The sequence below is a fragment of the Euprymna scolopes genome, chromosome 17, assembly GCF_053919585.1.
Source record: "Euprymna scolopes isolate OS-2025 chromosome 17, ASM5391958v1, whole genome shotgun sequence".
Taxonomy (NCBI): domain Eukaryota; kingdom Metazoa; phylum Mollusca; class Cephalopoda; order Sepiida; family Sepiolidae; genus Euprymna; species Euprymna scolopes.
Window position 1 is genome coordinate 15,266,782 of NC_136498.1, and position 16,898 is coordinate 15,283,679.

The 16,898-nt window shown below is 32.2% G+C and overlaps 1 protein-coding gene across 1 annotated transcript in view; it reads left to right on the top strand.

Annotated features, from left to right (window-relative positions):
- Positions 1-16,898, top strand: part of LOC145296680 (cytochrome P450 10-like) — a 46,062-nt gene that overhangs the window by 14,065 nt on the left and 15,099 nt on the right. The window contains exons 2-5 of the mRNA XM_080142630.1: positions 6,022-6,129; positions 9,898-10,077; positions 11,930-12,126; positions 15,063-15,253. Coding sequence (XP_079998756.1) covers positions 6,031-6,129; positions 9,898-10,077; positions 11,930-12,126; positions 15,063-15,253 — 667 coding nt within the window. The 5' untranslated portion in view covers positions 6,022-6,030. The remainder of the gene's footprint in view (positions 1-6,021; positions 6,130-9,897; positions 10,078-11,929; positions 12,127-15,062; positions 15,254-16,898) is intronic.

The window sequence follows — 16,898 nt, forward strand, 5'->3', positions numbered from 1 at the left end:
TTGAAAGCATTATTTAGTAAAGTTATGCTGCATAATTTGGTTTTATTACTTGAAAAATATTTTTTTTTATTATTTTCTGAAACGTTCGGTGGTATCTACTTTATCAAAGAAAACATGTTACTTTTTTATTTTTATTTTATTTTATTTATTTATTTATTTATTTGCTGGTGTTATGTTTGAGGGTGATACAACCGTCAACGAGATCGGACGTACAATTTTTCACTTTGAACTTCCCCGCCTCAGCCCCGAACTTAGTTGCACCTACAAAATGAAGAAAAAATGACAAAATAACAAAGTCTTCTTTCATAAGGTTGTAAACCAGAGAAAATCTCGGAAGAAAAAAGAATAAATAATAAAAATAAAAAAATGATTTTTCATTTTATAAAAAAACTATATGTAACAGAGTGCGGATGCAAATGCATGGAAATGACGTCACTGATAAAAAAAGAAGACTATAAAAAGGAGAACGACCACGTTAAAGAAGACGATCGTGTTAGAGACGTGGATGGTCGCGTTATAAGCGTTGATGACGTTTGAGAGCACGCTCGAGAAATAAATGTCGTTGCCTAACAAAAAAAACGAGTGTAAGTTCTTTTCTTTTCTTTGTCTGCTTTGCGACTGAGGATACAACGTGTTGGTTCCCAGACAACGTAATATATATATATAGCATTACTTAGTTTTCTAAAATGTTCAAATTTTACTTTACGAGATAATGCTTTCAAGGATACGCCTAATTCATTTTACTGTTTATTCGTTAAGAATTATTTTCAAGGTCGTAGCTTTTACTTCAAACGACCATGAAAGTTATGTATCATAATGGTTTTTTGTCCGAAAACGGTTACAGAGAATTCGTGGGAAAACTGTTTTAGCCTCATAACCAATCCATGCCCCACCCGGCCTGATTTTCACGAAAAACATTCACCTAGCTGAAACCACTATTAATAATTTCCTCTGCTCTTTATCTGTGCCTAAACCTAAATGTAGATTCCATGAACAAAGTTTCTTTCTTAGCACCTGTTCCGTTTTTCTGCTTTCCAACTTGTTGTCTTCAAGTCCAACGTAAACAAATACTTGATGAGTCGTCCCCTTAAGTAATCCAGTTTACCATATTTTCACTACTAACCATTACTACGATATTTTCCCATTGACTACACTCACTAACCCTTATCCTCAAGTGGCCTCCGGGCCTTGATAAGTGGTGGCTTCTTTGTAAAAAAAATACCCATATGTGGTAAGCGGTTTCAGCGCAAAACGGGACGCACGTGTTCATCCGGAAACCGACAATAATATTTGAGTAGTTGAAAATATGCTAAGTTAAATATGTTGACGTATTTTCGTGACTTATCGGCTCGCCCACTTAAAAAAAAAAACTGAAAGTATTTCATATATTGGCACAGAAAAAATATCTACATCTTTATGTATGTTTTATTTATATGTATGTGTTGAGTGTCACATAAGCATGCCACTTATCTCAAAACAATCATTTATTTCAAACTGAATTAACGAGGACACGTACAAACACGCGCGCATCAAAACCTCTGGCCTTGATGGAGGAGAGACAAAAACTTGCTGTTATGGTTACAAATGATCTGAAATAACAGCAAGGGGAGACTTGATTCCAAATATTTCTCATATGTTATATCTCCCCTCTTTGGTTTTCATACATAAAATAAATTTCGCAGTATATAAGGTTTATTTGATACTGGAGATACATAATCGTACCCTATTTCCAAAGGAGGGATGATATAACGTACAAGAAATATTTAAAATGAAGTCTCTCTTTGCTGTTATTTCAGATCATTTTGAAACCATAGCAGCAAGTTTTTGTATTCTCTCCCACAAGGCCAGAGGTTTTGGGGAAAGTCAGATATTTTATAATTCATATGCAAAGCAAGGAAAGCAAATGACTACGATTGAAGTATTGGTAAAGCTACAGTATCTTTCCACCCACGAAAAATCTTTCTAAATTACTATTATTATAGGTTTTCGAGGGCGCTGAAAACGGTAATAATAGTAAAAATCCTAGGAAACGAGTAGTTTCCAAGATATAAGGAAATTATAGAATGGGGGGGATCACTTTTCTATATTAAATTCAGTAAAATAAGGATCCACTTTACAGCCTAGGTGGCCATAAAGTGGGTACTCATTTTACGTTGAATAAATATAGAAAAGTGATCCCCACTTCTGGAAACTGTAAAGTGCGACCTTAGGGGCAAATATCACATACCCTTCTACAAAATTCAGGTCATTAGCTTTAAAGCGAACTTTCATTTATTAAATACTAGTCAGTAGTTGCCGAGATTTCGAACTTATAAAAATGCCCAAATACATGGATATACTCGTCGCCAATTTGAATATTGAAATGCTCATATCAGTTATTCTATGACCGAAACTACAAGAAACTTTGCAGACTTTTTGAATATTATAATACTATTTAATGGTTTATGACAATTGCTTAAAAAGCACCTATTTTTCAAACCAATAAAATATGCCCAAATTAGAATGCATTTATATATATATATATATATATATATATATATATATATATATATATATATATATATATATACTAGCATGTGTGACTGGCGTTGCCCGGATGTTTGGAGGTGTGTGTTTAGCAAAAAAAAAAAAAAATTGATAGTAGGCAAGCAGGATTGAACCCGTACCGTGAAGGAGGAAAAGAATGTGAAAAAAACGTGACGTCTTTGCTGTTACGACCCCCCATCAAACCGAAAGTGATGTAGGTTTAAATTAAGGCTAGACAATCGAAAAGAGGGGATGACTTTCGAAAATATCGGTGAAAAAAGCGACCTCTCCCTGTAGAAAAGTGCCCAGTTGAGGGTGAAGAAATTAATGTTTTTAGCCAACATTTCGGTATTTGTCGTCTGAAAGGTCGAGCTTCAAAATGATATTGATCTTGTGAAAATTCGTTGCCTCTGTCGAAAGTTTTAGGTAGACATGCAAACATACATACATAGATTTATATATTTGTATCTCAAATTTTCGACCCAAACCGATTAAAAAGCTTGCCCTATCTCTGAATACCCTTTATGTAAAATTTACAATTTTTAGACCAGAAATTGTCTGATTAATTTGGTAGAGACCGCAGGGGTCAAATTTTTTTAACTTATGACCTCTTAACATTTATTGTTTTTGGCTCAAATCAAGTTATAAAGTTAGATCCAGGTCCAAGGAACCTATATCTAAAATTTCAAGTGTTAAGGAGGTTAAATCATCCAAGGTGCGACTAATAGTCCGCAAAATTCAAATAATTCAAATTTCCACTTAAAAAATTCCGAAACATAAATGAATATTCGGTCTTATTTAAAAAAAAAATCTTTAAATCAATACCACGAATGTTACTTTTTGAAATGTATTTTGTTAAATTGTAATGTTTTGATCGACGCAACAATATAACGTGATTTGGGGGACAATCCATTTCTAAATGGGTAGAGCTGTGTTTTTTTTATTTTAGCGGCATCAGATCAATCACCAATTATCATCGACTGATCTCATGTTTTAATGTGAAAAGTTGTGATAAGTTGATAACTAGATCTATAACAACAAAATATTCTTATCATTGTTTTGACTCTTGAGTATATATCCGACACAGTTAATCAACCGAGAACAACATCACTCTATATAAAAGCATATAAGATATCAACGGATACACACTCGAGAGTAAAAATAATGGAAATAGTATGCAGTTGTCATAGCCCTAGTGATAACGTAGGTTCGAATATAAAGTGCCTTGCATATAGACTAGCAGAATACTTTTAAATTCCACAGTCGCATTCTTAATCTTTATCGTGCTTTAAAGAAGTCTGCCACATATTTCTATTCCATGAACGTCCGGCACAGACACAGACTCCACGTTATTATTTTACCATCTTTTTTCAAGCTGAAACATATTTATCTTCAAAATCCTCGTGCGAGCTTGTGAAATATTTCCATTCCATTGACGTCCGGGTGCACTTCACAATATTATTAGACCATCTTTGGACAGAAAATATTCTACACTTTCATCCTAGCCCAAAGACTAAGAAAGTGTATTTTAGTCAATTGGAAAGCAGGGAAACGGAACAGAGTTCCACAGGTATGCAGTTCCAAGAAAGAAACTTTGTTCATGGAATCTATGTTTAGGTTTAGGCACAGATAAAGAGTGGGGGAAATTTTTTGACAATGGTTTCAACTAGACGAGTATTATTCGTGAAAGTTTGGCGAGGAAGGACCATCGATTGGAGCTCAGACGAGCATTTGCCATGAAAATAACGATAAAGCAGAGACAAGCTCGCAACATTTCTTCTGTGGAAAAGAGGTTGCAGGGGAGAGAAAAGAGCATCCCCCACTAGACTACGAAATCTATTTTTAACTTATTTATATTAGATTTGTAAACGACCATGTTATAGTCAGCTGAGAAGCAGCCCACGGTATTTTGTTGTGTTGACGGACAGTTTTAGAAAATAAACTTTGCTCATGGACTTTCTATTTAGTTTCAGGCACAGATAAATAATGAAAAGAATCGTAGATAGTTGTTGTAGATAGACAAGTGTTTTTTGCTAATGTTTTACAAGGGGGACAATAGATTGAAGTTCAGTCAAGTACCTGCATTTCAAGGTGGACGGTGATAACGTACGAACATGACATTGCCGTAGTGTATTGGGTGACCCTTTTTAGAGTTCTAGTTTAGAAAAAATGTTTTTAGAGGGAGATCTTTTTAAAGGAAAAAGGAAACAGTTTTTTGGTAATACTTTAATATGAGAGAGCGATGGACATGTTATATGGAGACCACAAACAAAATAATGACTTCGAAAGCATTAATTCATAAAAGAGATATTTTATATATTTTTACGGAAAACATAGAATGTTTGTATATATTTTTAGAGTCCTTATAGAACAACAGGAATTCATTAGCTGAAATATCGAGGAAATCTGAACCGATAATTTAGGGGCCGTGAATTATCCACGGCAGTAACATAGCGCGGGCGCATACGAAATGATGTCACCTGAAGAGTAAAATAAAAACTTTAAAAAGATTACGTTAGAGATAAAAAGAACGTTAGAGCTCACGTAAGAGACGTGGATGACGTTTGAGAGTACGATCACGTGGGGAGGCCATAACAGTAACGAGAGAATGAGAAAATAAATGTTGTACAGCAAAACAAGCGAGTTGAAGTTTTTTCTATCCTTTGTCTACTTTACGACTGAAGTTACAACGTGTTGATTCCCGGACAATGTTACACGGGTTCGAAAAATCGTAATCCAAACTTTCCCGCTGAAATTACATTCGATTAAAAAGTCAATTTTGATTTGTTTTCATTGTAGAAAGAAAGTTCAGTGAGAAAAGAGTATTTAAATAAATAAGGTTATTCATTTGTTTTCGATGAGCAGACGATAATATAAAATATTTAATAAGTTGTGTATATATGTGCGTTAGTGTTAGAATGCTTATGACTGCATGCGTGTGTGGGGTGGGGTGGGGTAATAAACGCTTTCCCAACCCCCGGCAAAGGGGCAAGGGAAGCTGACTTAAATTTGACCTACCAAACTTCTCTGTCGGTTTTTGGTTTACAGACATGAAACTTAATATGTAGGGTATTCGAACATATGCGAAATGTTATATTTGGTTTTAGCCGGGAAAAATCTGTGCAAAAATAGTCGTTAGTTCTGTCGTTGACATTGGCTCTAACTTCCTGTGAAGGAAAAAATCTGTGTTTTCATTCATTCAGGTTGGATGAAAATGACAATCCTGATATATTCAGAGAAATGCATCTAATTGGCTTAAAATATTTTTTATTTGTTTTTATTAATTAAGGCGAATGTGTGCGTCGAGCCAGCTGCGCAGAAACAAGTTTAGGGATTTTTATTTTCGACAGCGAAGTTTAAACTTTGTCACTCGTCATAGTGTATTATTTATTATATATAGATAAGAAATTTATATTTTAAGATTAGTGCTTGATTATTTAATAAAATAGAATTTTAGAAATTCAACACTTTATATATTTCCCGTGTCTTTCGCAGTCAGCCGTGATGTCTCTGAGAAAATTCAACCAGGCTCTCGTGCGTCAGGTGTCCACTACAGCCAAAGTCAGACAACAAACGACGGCGATGCCAGAAACATTCATAGCAGTAAGTATTTCTACCTGGTGTTTTTTTTTTTTTTTTTTTTTTTTTTTTACCTACGACGAAAGTTGATCGGACACACACACACACACACACTATATATATATATATATATATATATATATATATATATATATATATATATATATATATATATATACTCCTATATTTTTGGTGTGTGTATTGATATAATGATATTAAAAACCACTTTTTTCTATTGTTTAAAAAGAAAATACAACCTTCTTATATATGGGTCATGCAATTACATTCGCTAGCAAGAGATCCAGCTAATTTTCATATTCTTTTAAATGTTAATTTTAATTAATTCCCTATTAGTTTTTTTACGGTTTTCTTATGCGATGATCATCTTTAGCGTAAAAAGCTAATAGTGAACACGAAACTCTTTCTATATATATTTATGTATGCGTATATATATTTTTAAAACATTTTGCCTACCAAACTCCTCTGTCGTTTTTTTTTTTGTTCTACTGGTGTGAAACTTAATATATAGGGTATTCAAACCCATGCGAAACTTTACATTTGGGTTTTAGCCGGGGAAAATCTGTGCAAATGTGTGAAAATTTAAAAAAATGGAATTTTCCAGGTAAAGATCGAACGACGGCATTACGAATATGCATGCGTAACGTAATAGCTACTGGTAATTTTTAAAGTACGTAAAGTACGCTTAAATATGATATTTTAATTTTTGCACATTTCGTATATATTATTATAGAGTTAATGTTCTATCAATTTTTTAATATTTAAAGTTGCGATTTCAAAAATAATAAAATATATCCATATGACTTGAGTGCATCAGCTTGAATTGAAACTGAGACCAAAACTTACGATATATATATATATATATATATATATATATATATATATATATATATATATATATATATAACTTGACTTCCTTCAGCTAAGCAAAACTTATAGAAAAAATAGATGACTTAAGAATTGAAGAATTATTGGTAAAATTATAGAAAAAATAGATGACTTAAGTGTCGTCAGCAAAAACAACACTTGTCTACGATTCGCTTTACTGTCTATCTGTGCCCGAAACTAAACCGATAATTCCATGAGCAAAGTTTCTTTCCTAAAACTGTCCGTCCGTACAACAAAATACAGTGAGGCTGCTTCTCAGTTGCCTATAACATGGTCGTTTGCAAGTCTAATATAAATAAGTTAAAAATAGACTTCGTAGCCTAGTTCTCTGCAACCGCTTTCCCACAGAAGAAACGTTGCGAGCTTGTCTCTGCTTATCATTTTACATAAATGGTATACAGACATGCAACAAGCTTTTAAATCAGTTTTCGGGCGAAATTTTTGCTTCCAAGAGGTTAAAGTTGAAAGAGTTGACTTTTACATATTCTACCAAATTCCTCCTCAAATTTTGGGGCTAAACCCTTGAAATTTAAGATATAGGCTACGTGGACATAAGTCAAACTTTTTAATATATATAAATACATATGCACATAAAGTTATGAATAGTACATAGGGCCCGAGCAAAGCGGAGCTGAACTACTAGTATATATATATACATATATATATATATGTGTGTGTGTGTGTGTGTGTGTGTGTGTGTGTGTGTGTGTGTATAATTATATATATATTGAATATATGTAATTACACTGAGCTTCTTAAATAAGGATTGGTATATATTATAAGAATATATATATATATATATATATATATATATATATATATATATATATATATTCAGAATGTGAGAGATTATATATAATTATTTCCACAGCCCAAACAACGCCGCAGCTCACAAGAGCCATGTGTGCCAACGACCGGAAGTCTAAGACTCGAGTTTCACCCTCATTTTGGGCTCATCAGTCAGACATATCCGCACACGTGATTTGAAACTCGATCCTCCTGCATGCGAAGCAAGCACTCTACCAACTGAGCACACGCCCCACACACAAGAAATTCTATTAACCAACACAGATCAAGCAAACTGCGACGAAATCAAGCTGTGAAATAGACCTACTTCATCTCGACAAGGGAAGTGGTCATGCAACCAGCTGAACGCCAAGCCGATGTCTTACAAGTAGGGATTTTGAACTCGGAAAGACGACGCCATCTAGCAGAGCTAACCTAACGAGCTATTTTTGTTATAGAATTTTCAGAATATATATATATATATATATATATATATATATATATATATATATATATATATATATATATATTTAAACAAACGTTATTAAAGCCAACAGAGAGCTTCCATTTGATTAAACCTTTTCTTATTTTTTCCAATTTTCCTGATGATCTTTCTAGTGTGTAGGTCGAAAGAATTAATATAAGTTTCATGTGTAGTCCGAAATTGACCACAGCGGTGTTTTTTTTCCAAGAAGACATCACCAGAAAGGATGTGTGAATGTTATTTGCGAGGAAGGCTATGCTTTTTTGGGGGGGGCGGGGGGTAATAGCAGCAATTAATGCGTGCGAGGTTCGTGAGTGACCAGTGTCGAAGTGAGGGGTGCTTAGTTCTGTGGCCAATGCTGAGTTAGGTAGAAAGTTGGGTTGTGATTTCGACAAGCATTTAAGTGTGTTATCGCTGGATTGGAATGTGATTTGATTGAGTGCAGATTTTTGCGTTTAAATGTATATAACGAACAATAACATATAGCTTCAAGTATTTTTAACTTCTTGACGTTGGTTTCGTGGTGTATTATTTGTGTGTTTCTGACCAGAATTTCTCTAACTTCAGAGGAGGGGCAGTTATTTATTTTTTTTTTTTTTCTGTTGGTAAATATTGTAATATTGTATATTATAATATAATAATATTATACATGGTAAGGCGACGTGATAGTGTGGTCGTAACCTTTAACCTAGGTAATCAACGTAACTATTAGTTTTATTGTTGTTATAAGAGTTGCACTCTCTCAAGGGGGGTTTGAATTGACAAATGATGTTGGTTCGTTCTAGTAGTTTGAGTGTAGGGGAGGCGTAGTTTTTTTACTAGTAGATTTGGATTTTTACTTTTTTTAATAATATATGAAAAGTCAAATCTTATTGCTGTCAGTGTGGGAAACGTATCTATGGATAATATTTTTATAGTCTTTATTTCTAATTTAAATCCCGGTTGCATTTGGCTACAGTAGAATATGTTAATGGTATTAGGATTTTGCTGATGTGGTGTATTACTATTTTGTGTGGTATTTTTTTAATTTCTGGAGCAGTGATTTTATTTGCTGATCGACATATAGTTTGGAAATATGTTAATGATAAGAACTTGATTGATATTTTTTTTGTTCTAGGAGTGTTTTTTTTTGGGGGGGGTAGAGAAAATTAGATTAGTGTGATTATAAGGGTTCTTGACGATGGCAGTTTTGTAACGGCGAGGGGGCTCACTCTTAAAATTTAGAAGGCAAGAATTTAAGTTGGTGTCTTTTGGGGTTTTTTCGTTCTTGTATAACGTTTATGCCTTTATAAATGTTTCATTTCATGTGAATATCGTTGTGGTTGATGATGGCCCCGTGGTGTGTTCCTTGTTAAAGGAAACAGAGATGACTTTGTTGCGGGGTTCGAATCCCACGATCAGTGACAATCATAACTTCTTATACTGATGATTCCGGAAGGATGAAACACTTTGTCTCTTGTATTAAATTTTGTATTAAAATCAATTACACACACACACACACACACACACACATATCTATCTATCTATCTATATATATATATATATATATATATATATATATATATATATATATATATATCGCTTTATAATTATTATCGTTTATCATTCCATTGCAGCAATGTCCAATGCGCAAAATCCTGAATACCAACAACCAATTAACCGCGAATTTGAAACCAAATGATAAATTACTGGGTCGTCCTTTCGCTGAAGTTCCTGGTCCCAAAGGTCTACCCATCATAGGGACGCTTCTGGATTACTTCAAAAAGGATGGATTATCCTTCAGTAAAATGTTTGAGGTATGTTTTACCCCCCATCACATTTGTCATCGAATCGTCGCACTTGTTTTCTCTCTAATCTTTCTTTATTACGTGTTTGCAAGAGGTTTATGGATGCAATGGCTGATTGTAAAGAAAAGCACGGCAGACAAATAAGTCTTATGTTCTTAAATATGTTTTTTAAATTTGAAAATAATGAGAATTATTCTCTCATTTTCATAGTAATACGGATATCATATTTCAGAAAAAAAAACTGTTTGATTCTTTATAGTAAAACTACCGTCATTTTAACTTGGCTGCGATAAATGAGTGTGTGAATAACAAAACTCGGTTCAGATAAAAAAAAAAATGTATAAATGTATACAAGAAAGTTCTTGCGGTTTTTAACTTTTAAATTCAGATGAACATATCTCGGCTCAAACAAAAATTTATTGATCGAAATAAACACCATCAGAATCAACATACTTTTGCCAACGCAAAACAAGTGTATTTATGACATTAACATAAAAATCTAGTGCTTTCTCTCCTCGGTCTTTCCATCCTCCTTGACCCTCCTCATTTGGTGTGATACCAGTTTATGATCACACACGCACGCGCGTGCACATAAAAGAGTGGGCGGAAGGCAGGAGGGCGGTACCTTAGCAGTATCAGAATTTTTGTAGGAATTTTTGACACCCCTAACACGAAACTGCGAATACAATATAAAAATCTCGTAATTTCTCTGTTAAAAGTGGGTTATTTATTTTCTTTATGGATTATACTTCCAAAATAAACTATTACAGTTGTTTTAAAAGTAATAAAAATATTTTTATTTTTTTTTTAAAACAGTAATGAATTTTCCGAACTCAATATTTTTCAATTTTTAAACTCAATATTTTTAAATTTTTAAATTTTAAAAATCTATCAAAATTTTTCTATTGATTCTATTTTTACGATATTTTCAGGGTCAATGTGAAATTTTATGTTCTTTCCAAGAGACCGAATATAATATTTTAGACAAACGTTTTTTTTAAATTCACGCCCCCCCATTTTCACGCCCCCCCATTTTCACGCCCCCCCCCCCCATTTTGAAATGTCTATTAAAAAGTAAATAATTAATTTATGTTTAATAGGTTTATATATCACAAATTGAAGAGAAAAGGTCAATAAATAATATATTCAAATTTAAAACAAAAAAAAAAAATCAGTTTTTTAGAAATTTACCTGTAAAGTCCGAAGTTTAAAACCTTATTTTATAAGAACACATTTTTTCTTTTTGTCTTTTTTTTTTTTTTTAATGAAACCTTGGTCCTTGCTCCTTTAATTGAAAAAAAAATTAGGGCTTGAATTACATTTTTCGAGGAGTTATAAGCTTAGAAAGATAGGGGGTCGAATAATTTACGCCTCTCATTTTGAAATGTCTATTAAAAAGTAAATAATTAATTTATGTTTAATAGGTTTATATATCACAAATTGAAGAGAAAAGGTCAATAAATAATATATTCAAATTTAAAACAAAAAAAAAATCAGTTTTTTAGAAATTTACCTGTAAAGTCCGAAGTTTAAAACCTTTTTTAAAAAAAAAAAACACATTGTTTTGTTTTGTTTTTTTTTAAATAAAACCTTGGTCCTTACTCCTTTAATTGAAAAAAAAAATTAGGGCTTGAATTACATTTTTCGAGGAGTTATAAGCTTGGAAAGATGGGGTGGAATTATTCACTATTTTCACGAAATTTCTGACACTGCTAGCGGTACCTTATAATTACAACGTTTCACTTTTCATGATTCCATGTTGTGTTCATTTTGGTTTACATCTGTAACTGTTTCTGTAGTTCATGTGTGTTAGTATCCATTATTATTATTATTATTATTATTATTATTATTATTATTTCAGGCTTACCGGCAACGTTCCCTTCAGTATGGTCCTATATATAGAGAACAGATCGCTACAGTGCAAACCGTGGTGATTAGTGATCCAGACGAATACAACAAAGTAATTCGAGCTGAAGGTCGAATGCCAATCCGAAGAGAAATGGAACCTATGGCCTACCATAGGCTAAAGAATAACATTCACCTTGGACTTGTTAACGCGTAAGTAAACTTTGCAAGTCACAACACAATGTGGATGGGGCGCTGCGCTGCTCTTATCTAAATGAAGTTCATAATAATACGATAATAATAAAAGGCTAAGCATTATTTTCTGGATTATTATTTCCATCTTGATTATGTGTGTTTCTTTATAAAACTCATACATGATCAGTTTCTTTGTTTCCTTACGTTTACGCAGTGTTATGATACCTCGATTTAGTTGCCATTGGTTGGCTTTATCTGATTATGTGATCATCATCATCATCATCATCATCATCATCATCATCATCATCATCATCATCAATAATAGTATTAGTTTTACACATCTAACATGTCAAGGGTGTGTGATGTAAAATTTGTTGGAATTCTGCAATAGTTTCGGGATCTATAATATTTATTATTCTTATTCTTGGTAGAACGAGTAGGAATATTGGAATTCACTAGTTTTATAACCATACTACAAGGCTGCCTGGCATTACCCTGTCTTAAAATACGCTTAAATATGATATTTTGATTAATGCAGATTTCGTATTTATTCTTGCATTATATTGGACCCAATATATAGTAATGGTTTAATGACTCGTGCCACCATCGAGAATCAAAACCAAAACGTTTAGCTTACGATTTACTTTTTCCTTTGATTGTACTATGAAGACAGGTTTGTACTATGAAGACAGGTTTGTACTATGAAGACACGTTTACTGCAAAGCTAAAAATTAAAACATGAACCAACAGCTTTTACGTTACGCATGCATATTCGTAATGTCGTCGTTCGACCATCACCAAGCAAATTTCACTTTTTTTAATTTTCACACCGATTTTCCCCAGCTAAAGTTTCGCATGAGTTCGAATATCCTATATATTAAATTTCAAGTCAGTAGATCAAAAACTAACAGACGAGTTTGGTAGGCAACTTTTTTAAACAAATATATATAGAAATAGGTTTGTGTTTACTATAATCTTTTTACGCAAATATTACACAAGTATAAATCATGTAGAATATCTGCATGAATATAATTATACGTAATAGTTTGCGAAATTTCGTGAAAAATTACGCTAATTAGTATTTGTATGCGTAAGTAACTATGATGAATGCATTATTGTTTTGTTTTTATTTTTGCTTAAAACATTAGCATTTTTAAATGAATTGAATAATTCGCTTTGAACTTATGGCAAATACCGTTTATGTCAGCTGTTTTGCAGGTAAAGAAAATGGTAAATTAGTTGTGTTTTTTTTAATATATTAATGTCATTTTTTATCTTAAATTAATTTCTTTCAATTCATCAAAACACCCAAAGATACTTATGCAGACCGTGTTGAAATAAAAACGTTATTATTTAGAAACCGAATCTTGACATCGGAGAGACATTTAAAAAACTATTTTATACTTTCACCTAACAAATTAATAAACGAAAGGTACCACAAAAACTGAATTTAACTTGAAAAACCTGTCTAAAAAGCAGCATGATCCGTACTTTTGAATAAGTACCAAGTTTTTGTAAACTCCATCTAAACTTACATGGGATTAGAACTCGAGTATTGATAATCTGTCAATTCACTATTTGCCAACTAATCACATGGTTTTATTTGCGTGCAAATACATAAACTCTATCACAATAACTCAACGATTGGAAGTAGTAGTAGTAGTAGTAGCAGCAGCAGCGTCGCAAATGGATAAAATAAATAAAGCAAATAAATAAAAAAAAAATCCGCGTCGGCATTTCTTTCTTTTATAACAAAACGTTTTTTTATACCGTTTCTCTCCCGTCTCGACATTACTGCAACGTGTCTATCTAACTGGAGCGCGTTTCTCTTTCTTCCCATCGCACGCTGGTCACAACTGGCCTATTCTTGCCTTCACTTTACACGTACGTCTCCTTCGGCATCGATTTTTTTTCTTCCCCGACACCGTCATGTCCTTTTTTCTTCTTTTTCTTCGAATGCAAGCCCTAGCACACTTGCTAATTTGCATACGCGTCTAAACGCTGCTCCTGCTACTAATACAATCGCTGACCATCCTTCCTTCAGCTGCTGCTATTTTCATACGCACTCTTTATACTTGTGCAGTTTAATGAAAACAATAAAAAATGAAAATATTGAAAAAAGCTTTATTGTACGTACTCGTTATGGAATAAAGTTTTCATACACAAAAGATCACTTAATTTGATCAAGTAGTATTTTTCACAGAGGAAAATCAAATATTAATGAGATCGATCGCGTCGCGGCAATTTGGTTTTTCGCGGATGAAGAGGGGGCGCCAGGGGAGATAACTCCAATCACCGCTTAAAGTTTTCCAAAATTTGACGAGATTAGGCAGAATAAATATCTAAAAAAATTTCTAGATAAAAAATCTCTAGATTATATATATATATATATATATATATATATATATATATATATATATATATATATATATATATATTACAGAGTTTCTCTGTCCTTTTTTTAATCCATTTTTAATTTTGTCCTTTGTTAATCACTTTTTCGTTTCAAGACACCCCATCCTCGTCCCCGGAAATAGGCAATTGGCGACTATACGACCGATCTAATTAAAATTTGATTTTCCTCTGTAAAAATAACTACTTGAAAACTTTATTTCATAACGAGTACGTACAATATGTTGTTTTTTTTTTCAATATTTTCATTTTTAATGTCTTGATTAAAGTGTACAAGTACCCAGTAGTAGTAGTAGTAGTAGTAGTAGTAGTAATAGTAGTAGTGGTAGTAGTAGTGGTAGTAGTAGCAGGAGCAATATTTTATCTTTCGGTGAAATTCCATGTCGAATTTAGTGTAATTCTGACGAGTATCGATGGACCCTATACATGACAAACAAAATTCCAAATTCTAATATGAATTGATACGGATTGACGAAACCTTCTCTATACATCTAATAAGCCTAACATTCTTTTTATTATTATTATTTTATTTTTTTTTTCAGACAAGGTGAGGAATGGTACAAATACCGATCCGTCTACCATCGGAAACTGCTACTGCCGAAAGAGATTCACCAATACAGTTCAGCGATGAATGACGTCTCGGCAGATTTTGTCAAGCGATTGCAAAATATCTCCGATGCAGATGACGAAGTGCCAAATCTAGAAATGGAGCTTTTCAAATGGGCGATGGAATGTGAGTGAGCGGATCTTTCTCTTCTTTAAATGAAAACGGAACGAATTTTTGCTGCTTTTTATAACTTGTACTACGCTGAGTTGATACTAAACGAACTATATATATATATATATATATATATATATATATATATATATATATATATATTTTGTGTACAGAAAGTTGTTAGTTGAGACAGGTCATTGGTACCGTCGGTTTCAAGCCCGATAATAAGGCCCGTTTAAGGTATCCTTATCGAGCTCTCTTCAGCCAATATTCGTCTATCTTATAACCGGAAGTGTGAAGTATATATACCTCGCGAATCCACGTTCAAATCTCGTTTTGTTTAATCCCCCCCCTTTTTTTTTTTTTATCTATCTATATCTATATATATATATATATATATATATATATATATATATATATATATATATATATATATCGGGTAATGTAATACCTAATTTTCAACTTTGAATTATTTAAATTTAAGATCTAAGTTCGAAAAAATGTTTTTTTTATATGAATCGATTTTAATTTGAACCCCATTTAATTTAAAAATCTCTTTCCTTATGTATAAAAACTTTAAAATCTGTATTGGTATCGGTTAAAAACTTAAAAATTCGTTTAATTATATCGAACATTTAAAAATTTCCAAAAATACGTTTAAAGTTTTAAAAAATATATTTTTAATTATATCGAATCACGTTTAAAAATTTCGAAATACGTTTAAAAATTATTTTTTAAAAACCCAAATCTTTCAAGGTTTGGGGAAGTGAGTATTTATCTATCCTAAGTGATTTCCCTAGTTTATTAACATTATTATATTTTTCTATAGTTTTAAATTCGAAATAGATTATAAATCACATTTATAAAATATAATATATATATATATGACATTAATTAAAAATCTATAATATAATTGCGATTAAAATCCAAGTTTACCGACTAATTATTTATGTATTTACAACTTTTTTTCCTTATATATATATATATATATATATATATAAGATAGACGAATATTGGCTGAAGAGAGCTCGATAAGGATACCTTAAACGGGCCTTATTATCGGGCTTGAAACCGACGGTACCAATGACCTGTCTCAACTAACAACTTTCTGTACACAAAATATAAGTACGCTCTTAAAATTTGGATTTTCCTTTTAATTGAGCACTCTGCTGGAATTCTTTTTCCAAAAAAACTAATCAAATTATATATATATATATATATATATATATATAGAGAGAGAGAGAGAGAGAGAGAGAGAGAGAGAGAGAGAGGGGGGAGTAGATAGATAGATAGATAGATAGATAGATAGATAGATAGATAGATAGATTAGTGATGGGACGATTTCAATAGTTTCCTCGATTTCGAATATTTCTTTCCTGAAGAACTCATGTAAGTCTCTGATGATTTGTTGGTATATTCATGCCATTCAATGAAACGCGTGTAAGACGCAGTAATGAATCAATATGAATGTGAATTGAGTGAATACTTCTGCGACTCTTGGAATGTTTAATATATATATATATATATATATATATATATATATATATATATATATATATATACATGCATGTAAGTAAAATTTCAATGACTGAAGGAAACATCAGTCCACAATCATTTTTTTAATGTTTTTATATCTTTTTTTATTTAATCATAATTTGGT